Below are 11,507 nucleotides of genomic sequence, written 5' to 3'. Positions count from 1 at the left end.
TGAAATACTTTTTTAAAAAGCAGATTTTATTTTCTTGAATCTTTTTCTTGTAACATCAGGACTTTTTCCCTAAAATTTTACTGATTTAATCCTTGAAATCAAATTTTTTCCTGCAGTGAATCTTATACTCCATATTATTTTATTTTTCTTTAAATCAGTGAATACAAAAAGTTTCAGACATGAACTGAACTGCTTTTCAAAAAATGAGACGTTGGTCTTCTCGTCTTCAATGTTCAGGAGTTATTTTTGTTATTTTTCTTGTAGAATTACAACTTTTTTCAGAGTATTTATGGAATTAACGAAACAAATACATTTTTATTCCTGGAAATTTCTGAACTTATTTTTCTCAAAGTATTTTAAATTTATTTCTTGAAATCTAATTTTTCCCTTCAGTCTGTCGAGTCTTCAAGATCTATATTTTTCTTTAGGTCGATGGATGCATGTTTTCAAAATTATTGAACTTTTATTTAAAAATTAAACACGTTTGGTCTTTCGTGGGATTTCTTTATTTCTTTGTAAAATAATTTTATTTTTTGTATTTCTAAGGAACACATGAATTAGATTTCTTTTTCTTGAAATTTCACAACTTTTTTCTCAGAATATTTTGATTTCTTGAAACTCCGTATTTTATATAAACCAACAAATCCTGCTCTTTGAGAAACATTTACTGAAACGTGACGGTGCCGAGATGTTTAAAGAAAGAACGGTTTTACGTTTTTGTTTTTGACGAAACATTTTGTTGCTTTTTGTCTTTTGATGTGATTGTTTGTTAATTTAAGAATTTGACACAAAGTCCAAAGTCCCAAAATGACAAATGTTCCTGTCCTGTAGGATAAACTTTTGTCATTTTAAATTAATTCAATTTTAAATTGAATTAGTTTTGTTTCTAAAGGTTTCCGTCTTCCACAGGAACCGATGACACAGACAGGAAGTCAGACAGTACTGAGGGACGGACTAACAGGTTGTTTTGCTTTTGTTGTCATGAAATCTGATGACAGAAAGAAAAAAACTTTGAACATAAACAAACTGATTTGTTAACTTGAGAAAGTGTTCGAAACAAAAAGGAAACTCTCCATCAACGCTGGAATGGTTCTTTCAAAATAAAAGCCGAAGAAACAAACAGTGCAGCTGACAGAACGAACATGAGACAAAATGGACAACAGGGTTCAGAGTGACGAGAGAGGATGCTGGTGAAATCTGTGTAAGACTGCAGAGTGTGTGTGTGTGTGTGTGTGTGTGTGTGTGTGTGTGTGTGTGTCCTCCCCTTGCAGCCATGATGTAAAAAGCATCTACAGGAATAATTTACTCGAAGAAGAAAAGCGGCGATCACCACGGGACACGGATCTCAACTGCTCGTACATTTTTTTCTATGTTTCAAATATATATTCTGTTTGTACAAGACGATGATCGTCGCCGTGGAAACGGTCGACATTCAAAAAAAGATTTCAAAGTAAAAGCAGGAACGAGCGCTGCAGCTTCCTACACGTCTTTTTTTTTCCTTCTGCGTCAGCTGATGGATCGTTCCTTCACTCGATCCGCTCCGCCTCATCTGTCCTGCAGCTGCTCAACATTTAGAGTTTATCAGCAAAAAGAGAAACAGACAGACAGATGGAGAAGACAGCGGCGAAAAATGGCGGCGGCATGACAAAAATGGCTGAAGCAAGAGAGGAAGAACACCAGCGAGCCCCCCCCCCTCCGTCCTGAACATGCCCTCATCCATCCCCTCCACTGGGGAATGTAACGTGAACAGTGTAGGAGTGTGTAAGAGTGTGTGTAAGAGAGTGAGTGTGTGTGTGTGTGTGTGTGTGTGGTTTCCGAAGCGAGCATATGAAGGGTTGGCGAGCTCCTAGCAGTCCTCATCTTTGTCATCCACGACGCCTTTGAGCCGCAGGCGGGCGAAGTCCTCGAAAACGAAGTCGTCGTCCTGGGAGATGCTGCTGAGAGGACGAACAGAGACACACTGAGTTTAGAACAACGAATTGATCAGTAAGAAAACTTACTGTCATATCACATCATATCAACATTTTTAATAATTCTAACAGCTACAGAGTCTCCCAGTGGACGTTTGTGTCAAATTTGAAAAATAAATAAATAAATAAAAAATCCTCAAGGCCTTCTTGAGATATTGCATTCATAGAAATACTACACACAAGGTCACAGTGACCTTGAACTCTGACCTTTGACCACCAAATTTTAATCAGTTCATCCCTGAGTTGAAGTTGACCCCAAAAAAAAATAAATTAACAAAATAAATATTTATTTATTTATTTATTTATTTTTTTACTCGAGGCGTTCTTGCGTTCACAAGAATGGGACGGATGGACTGAAAACGTAACGCCTCCGGTCGCAGGTATCACCGGCACAGAGGCATAAAAAATAAAGCAGCTTTTAAAGGACACCATCTCCCATCAGCCCACAGACCTGTAGTTCGTTCAGATCTCAGTAAACAGATATCTGCACATCTACGCAGCGATAAAATATTAAAGAAGTGTTCTGTAGTGTTTGTTGTTATTTATTTCCCTTTTTCCTGGCAAATAAATAACAACAAACACTACAGAAACAACAACAACAACAACAACAACAACAACAACAACAACAAAACATCGGTGTCGGCCCAGAATTTCACTCATTCAGAGGAAAGGTTTGTGAAACTGAACCATGAAATGTTTCTATGTGAAAAATGACTGAAAACAGATCAAATGATTAATGAATTAATGAAGTGATGACTGGACTCATTGATCACTGGGTCATTTACTGATCGATTATTGTTCTCAGGTGGACGAAGACTTGATACTCACTTTGTGTCAAATTCTATCAAATTGGTGTCGATGGGGGGGTCCATCTCTGGCACAGCTGTAACACACACACACACACGCACAAACACACACACATATTATAAGCATGTCACACCACGGTTTCCATGGAAACTGTTTCTTCTTCTCCATGGAAGTTCAGCTCATGATAAAGACGGGACGAGGATGGAAAACACCAGAGAGTTACATAAAGACCGACAGTGTTTGTGTGTGTGTGTGTGTGTGTGTGTGTGTGTGTGTGTGTGTGTGTGTGTGTGTGTGTGTGTTGTATGTCCTGAGCTAACGTGACCTCTGACATTAAGAACTCCTTAAATTTCTGGGGCCGGCTGCACAGAGCGCCTCAAGTGAGGATTTCTTAAACTTGATACAAGACAAAAAGAAAATCAAACAAGACTTTCTGTCAGGACGTCGTGAGGCGTCCCAGACGTGGCGTCGGTTGTCGTCTACTATGACACACTACACGAAATAAAATGATTATGATGATCGCGTGCATGACGCTGCACCAGACTTTCATCAGGCTGATGCTGTGTAGTGTGTAACGTCTTTCCTTTACTAAGAAAACCTTTTAAGAGATTCTGAGCAACAGCCTTAAGTAATTTGCTCAGCTAAGGAAAAACTAAACCTTAAGAGTCACACTTAAGGAGCAGACTTAAGGTGCTTTGTGCGGCCGGCCCCTGAGCTGGTCGTCAGATTATTGATATGACAGATGAATGTTGGTAATAAACAAACAGGTAACACTGAGTCGCTCTGATTGGTTGATGAATGCTTGTGTCAGTGTGTTGTGAGGTCACCTGACTGTGGGCGGGACAGCGGCGGCTCCACAGGTTTAGGATGCATTAAGATGAAGGGCAGCTCCACCGACACGTCTCTGAAAAACAAACAAACAAACAAACAGGCCGTCACTGATCCTGGACCTGTTTAAAGTGTTCATCACAACAAAAGCTAAACTAGCTTAGCATGAGGCTAACTCAGTCAGTAAAGAGAGTGATGTCATCACTCTGCTGTTTGACACTGATACTGATGTTTCACATTAAAAGCCTTTAGTTTGAGTCGTCACGTGCACAGAACCTCAGAGGGAGACGGTTTCATCCTCTGGGTATGATCTGTAAATTAAACCAGTTTATTTCTGGTTTAAAGCAACTTGTCTCTTATTATAAAAGATTTAGAAACAGTTTATCATTTAAAATCAGTTAAAACCTGCTTAATACGAGTTTAAACTAGGAATGAACGATATGTATCAGCCAGTAAATCATCTGCCGATAATGGGACATTTTTATCATTATCCATTATTCTGATAATAAAAATTACAGCAGATAAACAGCGCTGATAATACGAAGCCAAACTGCTTTCATTGACTTAACAAGGGCAACAGTGGGTGGCGCTACATGTTCCTTTAAACTTGGTTTGTGAGCCGCCAATAAACACAGGGAAGAACAACAACTGCAGCAGCTGTCGGGAAGAAATAACGTGTTGCGGTGTGGACGTGTTGCACAGCTCCAGAGGAAGACAACAGGACGTCACCGAGGATCTGACCTCTGACCTCCTGACACGTTAGACAGAGCCCTGAAGGCCTGTCTCCAGAGTGTTAGCACAAGCTAATTAGCAGCAGCGGCTAACACACACAAATACAACATGCTAATGTTTTTAGCACAAGCCTATGGCATTTTACATTGTATAAATTAGCCTAGCAGCTAGCAGACTTCTTCTCTACTCATATACAACCAGGGACAACAGCAACATTAAACAAAGGTAACGTTACACAATTCAGCTCAATCACAGCTCACAAGGTTCAACTGTTTTATACTAAACACATTTTCCAAACAAATACAACATGCTAACGTTATTAGCACAAGCCTTTGGCATTTTAAATTGTATAAATTAGCCTAGCAGCTAGCAGAGATTTCCTCTGCTCATATTTCAGCCAGGATAAATCACACACAGTGTGGCACGTCAGGTTAGCAGATTTTCATTGTGTTTTAAATCATGTTTTCTATGTTTCAGGATCAGACTGAGTGAACTCTGAGGCTGTCGTCACATTTACCTGTCCAACATGCCTCTCAGCAGCCTGCAGGGGGACACACAGAGGGAGGAGGAGGAGGAGGAGGAGGAAGAGGAGGAGGAGCCAAACAAAAAGCCAGAAACACAGAGGGAGATGAAATGAAAAGCAGGAGGCGACACGTTCACAACATGTTGACAAACTAAGCGAGCACAGTGAGAAGCAACTACAGCAACAAGCAGACAGTTTCCACGGTAACTGACGACAGGAAGTTAGAGGACGAAGCAGGAAGCTGAGGCCGAGCTGCACTGACATGGACAATCAGGGTTTAGAATTTTCACACACACGTTTGACACTTAAAATAAACTGAGGTTAAAAGTTTAATTTTGACCTTGTGAACGTCAGTTGATTAAATCACCACAAACTTTTTCTCTTCTCTTATCACAGAAGTTCATTTCTGCCAAAAACCCCCCAAAACATTCAAAATCCAGTTGAGGACAATTTAGCAACAAGAACAAATTCAGACGGGAAACAGAACTTTTCTCTACAGTTGACCTGCGACTCGTCTCGTATGTTCACATCAGAAAAAAACAGAAATATTACACTGATTTTGTTTTTTAAATCCTTCAGGAAAATGTTTATATGATATGGACGCAAATTGCTGCCACTTCATTTAAACTAGAATCACCACCCTGCCATTGTATGACTCCGCCTCATTCAGAGCTTCGAGACAGATATTCAATAAGGTTTATGAAAAAGATGAAAGTTTGGGTTAAAATGAAAAGGTGTCTAACTGATCCCAGGCGCTGTTTCCTGTGTGTTAGTGGAGTCAGTTTAAAGTCAGCTTTACTGTTATTATTTATGAGTTGTTTATGTGTTTTATGGTCCAAAGTAAAAAGTAAAGCTGCAGCAGCTTCTTCAGTAACAGACTGAGTTAAATGGACATCTAATGTCTCCTAATATCGATCTTCGCCCCCTGAATCGTATCAAATCAAAATCGTATCGTGGCAGACTTTGTAATATCGGAAAATATCGTGTCATTGTCCAAAGAATCGATATAAATGGTATCGTGATGAAACTGGTGATTTACGGCCCTGATCAGGATTTGTTGTGAGCATGAAAGGTTCTTTGTTATAAAGTGAAATTATCTTGTAAAAACATAAAAAACTTCTTGTTATCACAAGAAACTTTTCACGTGTCCACCTGACACTGATATTTTTGTTCACTGGCGTGGCAGCAATATGCTTCTGTATCATATGAACATACTTCTGAAGGATTTCAAAAACAAAATCAAACTAATATTTCTGTTTTTTTGTCTCTGATATAAGCACAGGAGGTGAGCTGCAGGTCAAACTGTAGAGGAAGGATGGGAACAGAATCCCTCATCTGGATTTGTTCTTGTTTAAGTCGCTAATATGTTGATGGGATTATGAATAAGGGATGGATTTTATATAAAAATACTTATTACAAATATACAACTGACGATAACTTAAGGACTGATGTGATTAAAACTTGATGAACGTGAGCACAGCTCGACCTCAAGGTGCTTAGAAATATCAAAACTCCACTGATGACATCAGCAGTGAGGCTGAGAGGACAGGAAGTGATGTTAGCAGTAGGAGGGGACTCTGTGTGTGTGTGTGTGTGTGTGTATGTGTGTGTGTGTGTCGTACCCTCCACGTGAGACCACCAGCTTGACTTTGACTCTGTAGGACACCAGGATCCCCAGGACCTCCTTGTTGGTGACGTCCTTCACACTGAAACACACAGCAGAGAGGTCGTGGGTCATGTGACCTTCCTGACACACCTGTACACCTGTGTGCGGACCTGTGCGCTGTGTGTGCACCTGTGTGCTGTGTGTGTGCTTACATGGTGGAGGAGGCCAGGTTGGTGTCTTCATGTTTGAGCTTGCCGTCCAGAGCGAGTCCTCTCTTCTCTCTGTTCTTGTCGAGCGTCGGGGTGAGAGTGTACACCTTACAGAAGGTGGAGCTGGACGACACCTGGTCGCTATGGAGACGACACACTGCTGTTAATCAAACTGTTCAGGTAAACCCGCCTACTGATCCCAGGTCAAAGGTCGTCAGTACAATCACAGTGTGACGGTGTAGTAACATCATCATGTTGTTCATCTCTGGTTCAAACCAGTAAACATGAACTTTATGCTAAACTAGTTACAGCCAGTTAAAACCAGTTTAAACTGACTTAAATCTGGTTTATTCATGGTTCAGTCCAGTTTATCTTTAGTTTAAACCAGTTTCTCAAACTCATCTTTGTAAAATATGATCAAAGACTGGAAGCTTTTTCAAGGTTTTGTTTTATCACTTTCAATAAATGTTAATCTCTTGTTTTACAAAGTAACTCTGAAGGCCAGAAACACATGAGCTGAGTCACAGAATCAGGAGGTGTTCAGTGTCACTTCATTTCTACTTAATAATCTTTAATTATTCTTTTACTGGGAGCACAGCGACATTAACTGGGACTTACTCTGCCTCCAGCTGGGCCACTGGACATTTATACTGGGCAGTACTGAACAGACAGATGTCTGCATACTGACGCACTGCAGAGACACAAAGAGATGGACAGAGACACAGTAACGGTTTCACTCTCAGGACTCAGATCAGCAAACAATGGTTCAGTTTCTGTTCAGATTCAGAACAAATCTTGACCAAATATCCAAAAGTCACCAGAGTAAAAATGATCTGACTTTTCATAATCAAAGAAAAGAGGAAGTCGAGATGACAAAAGGAAAACAAAGAATGAGATGACAGAGAGGAAGGAGGAGAAAAAGAAGACAATGAAGAAGAAGAGATAACAAAAAGCAGAAGTAAATCCAGGAATAAATACAAAAGAAGAGGACGAAGAGAGAAAAGGAAAAACAACAAAGAAAGAAGACGAAGGAGAAGAAGAAGACGAAGACGTACCAGAGATCTTGACTCTCTTGACGGTCTTGGTGGAGTTGTTGGTGACGTGAACGTTGACGCTGATGGGCTCTCCGTGGTAATACAGCTGGGATCATGGGAAAAGAAGACATTCATCAGTGTCTTATAAAGACAGTATCACACAGTCAGGGGTGAATCATTGACATCAGTGGTCACTGCTGGTGAACATAAGCAACAGCAAACGGGACAAAGGATGATCTGTGACGCTTAGTGCCGTGTACCTCCTTGTCCAGAGACGCCTCCAGGTGTAGAGATCTGTCAGACATCAGGAAGCTTCGGGTCGTCTCCACCATCGGCTGAGGACCAGGCTTCTCTGGAGCATACTGAACCTTCCTGATCACCAGACGCACCGAGTTCCTGCAGTACACACCAGATACTACAATTATACACACAGTACTCCACTACTACAGGACACATATGCAGGACTCCAGCACTACAGGACACATATACAGGACTCCAGCACTACAGGACACATATACAGGACTCCAGCACTACAGGACACATATACAGGACTCCAGTACTACAGGACTCCAGTACTACAGGACACATATACAGGACTCCAGTACTACAGGACACATATGCAGGACTCCAGTACTACAGGACTCCAGTACTACAGGACACATATGCAGGACTCCAGTACTACAGGACTCCAGTACTACAGGACACATATACAGGACTCCAGTACTACAGGACACATATGCAGGACTCCAGTACTACAGGACACATATGCAGGACTCCAGTACTACAGGACTCCAGTACTACAGGACACATATGCAGGACTCCAGTACTACAGGACTCCAGTACTACAGGACACATATACAGGACTCCAGTACTACAGGACTCCAGTACTACAGGACACATATACAGGACTCCAGCACTACAGGACACATATACAGGACTCCAGCACTACAGGACACATATACAGGACTCCAGTACTACAGGACACATATACAGGACTCCAGCACTACAGGACACATATACAGGACTCCAGTACTACAGGACACATATACAGGACTCCAGCACTACAGGACACATATACAGGACTCCAGCACTACAGGACACATATACAGGACTCCAGTACTACAGGACACATATACAGGACTCCAGCACTACAGGACACATATACAGGACTCCAGCACTACAGGACACATATACAGGACTCCAGTACTACAGGACACATATACAGGACTCCAGCACTACAGGACACATATACAGGACTCCAGTACTACAGGACACATATACAGGACTCCAGTACTACAGGACACATATACAGGACTCCAGTACTACAGGACTCCAGTACTACAGGACACATATACAGGACTCCAGCACTACAGGACACATATACAGGACTCCAGCACTACAGGACACATATACAGGACTCCAGCACTACAGGGCACATATACAGGACTCCAGCACTACAGGGCACATATTAGGGTTTGGTACCAAAACTCGGTACTTTTTGTACTTGGTACCGATTCACATCGGTACTACCGAGTACCGATTCACTTAAAATGAAACGGTGCCAAATTTCGGTACCTGAGGTGGAGGCGGAGCGAGAGCGCATGACTCGCACCTCAGACTCAGCAACAATGGCGACAAAAACAATGTGCAGACAAAAGTTAACGTGCAGCACTGTTCCTAAATGTTCTCAATAAAATGTTGAAACTGAGAAGTTTAGACTATGGGCCTGAACAACGCATAGTGCGTCCAAATTCACACCCGTTCTTCTCTGTGGATTTTCTCCACGACCGTGCGTCATAGCAAGAAGCCATGCAAATCAGCGGAAACAGCAGAATTGTAGCTTTGTGACAAGACCAAGCACTTGTCGGTAATCCAATGTTTTCACAGCGAAAATTACAATAAAATGATGTATAACAGAGCTTTCATACAGCTTTGCACACACGTTACTCTTGGATGGATTACTTGCGAACGCAGGCTCGCACAGAAATGCCACGCATATCACATGAAAGCGCAGGACCACACACATTGTGCTGTCATCCCATCGCGCTCTAAATCCAGATCAATTGTCTACAAAATAAAAACCTGACGAATTTCTTTACAATCCATTATACAGATCTTGTTATCAGTCACTTCATACAGTGAAGAATATCGTATCTTACCACGTCTTAGGCTTGTGTGTGTTTCTCCCTGTCTATCCACATTTGTAGTCCGGCTTTCAAGATGCAAATATCTCCATATTGTCCAGTTGACACTCCGTCAAACTTTGTATGACAAGACCAGCAAACTTCACCTTTGCGCACCCAGACAACTGCAGCCTAATTATGCATGCTGACAGGGCCGTAGTCACCATATACATTGAGGGGGACACGTGCCCCCCCACCAATGCCCAAAATGCCCCCCCAATATATAACTGAAACTGAAAAACAAATATTATCTTGGAGGACATCATTGCACTTGGTTGACTATTTTTCTATGATCTTAGATGTGAATATTGCATGTTTCTTTCAGATAAAACACATTTTTGACTTGTGAATGAGTCAATGGAATTTCTTGCAAGAATGAAAAAATACTGTCAATCATGTCCGCCTGGCACAAACCATATGTTTTGGACAACTGTGAAGTGACAGAATGTCCCACCATCATGGTTCTTATATTGCCAGATTCCAGAGAGTCTCCCCTCTTCATATATGGCAGAATATGTCCTTTTCCAACTTGCTATGGTGAGATACACGTAAAAATGTAAGAATTTAGGCACACAGATTTGTTTTTTTCATTGATATAAAAATAATATAAAATACAGGCACATAGAAGAAAAAAAACAAGATATAGCATGTGTATGTAGCCTTTATAATGACTGTGAGCTTAAAAGTAAAGGCAGTAAAAATACCCCAAAAAGGCCTAGGGCCCATAGGGTTAAAAAGTACCAAAATAAGGTACCGTTTGGTACCGGTACCGAATTCCAGATACCGGTACTGGTACCGTATCGGTTCAATTATGAACGGTACCCAACCCTAGCACATATACAGGACTCCAGTACTACAGGACTCCAGTACTACAGGACACATATCCAGGACTCCAGTACTACAGGACACATATACAGGACTCCAGTACTACAGGACACATATACAGGACTCCAGCACTACAGGGCACATATACAGGACTCCAGCACTACAGGGCACATATACAGGACTCCAGCACTACAGGACACATATACAGAACTCCAGCACTACAGGGCACATATACAGGACTCCAGCACTACAGGACACATATACAGGACTCCAGTACTACAGGGCACATATACAGGACTCCAGTACTACAGGACACGTATACAGGTCTACAAAAAGCCCTGTCCAGAGTAGGGCTGCTCGATTATGGACAAAAAATCATAATCACGATTATTTTGGTCAAAATTGAAATCACGATTATGCGGCACACGTGATGACTTGTATTGTTTACATGACGGCATATCATTTCTGTCTCTACATGGTCGCGCGTTTACAACTCTCCTCTGCTCTCTGTATTGCGCACAGTGGAGTTCAGCCCTGACACGCATGCACAGAGCTGTTCACTGAATCAGGACTTCAATAAAATAATCTGTTGATTCTCTGTAGGATCTCTGAGTCCTCATAACCCTATAAACCAGTTATTTCCTGCAGGTGTGAACTCACCTCTTGTGAATCTTCTCTTCTATTGACTTGGCACAGAAAGCTCTGATCTCAAAGTCGACACCGCAGGCCTGCAGAGACACGAGGACAGACTGTACGTTCAGAGACTGCACACATTTAACTCTGATTATAT

At 41.6% G+C, this 11,507-nt stretch overlaps 1 protein-coding gene across 2 annotated transcripts in view; it reads right to left on the bottom strand.

Moving 5' to 3' along the window:
• Window positions 1-243: 243 nt before the first annotated feature.
• Window positions 244-11,507, bottom strand: part of arrb2a (arrestin, beta 2a) — a 31,641-nt gene continuing 20,377 nt past the window's right edge. Inside the window, exons 8-16 of one of the 2 annotated variants that reach the window (XM_033642097.2) lie at window positions 11,378-11,445; window positions 7,970-8,105; window positions 7,731-7,815; window positions 7,294-7,366; window positions 6,679-6,816; window positions 6,483-6,566; window positions 3,605-3,681; window positions 2,799-2,853; window positions 244-1,937 (exon numbers count right to left, since the gene is read on the bottom strand). In XM_033642097.2, coding sequence (XP_033497988.1) covers window positions 1,847-1,937; window positions 2,799-2,853; window positions 3,605-3,681; window positions 6,483-6,566; window positions 6,679-6,816; window positions 7,294-7,366; window positions 7,731-7,815; window positions 7,970-8,105; window positions 11,378-11,445 — 807 coding nt within the window. In that variant the 3' untranslated portion in view covers window positions 244-1,846. The remainder of the gene's footprint in view (window positions 1,938-2,798; window positions 2,854-3,604; window positions 3,682-6,482; window positions 6,567-6,678; window positions 6,817-7,293; window positions 7,367-7,730; window positions 7,816-7,969; window positions 8,106-11,377; window positions 11,446-11,507) is intronic. The other variant, XM_033642107.2, reaches the window with a different exon arrangement.

Source organism: Epinephelus lanceolatus, chromosome 11, assembly GCF_041903045.1.
Source record: "Epinephelus lanceolatus isolate andai-2023 chromosome 11, ASM4190304v1, whole genome shotgun sequence".
Lineage (NCBI taxonomy): Eukaryota > Metazoa > Chordata > Actinopteri > Perciformes > Serranidae > Epinephelus > Epinephelus lanceolatus.
The sequence above is the reverse complement of the archived record's forward strand: the minus strand, read 5'-3'. Positions and strand labels throughout refer to the sequence as shown.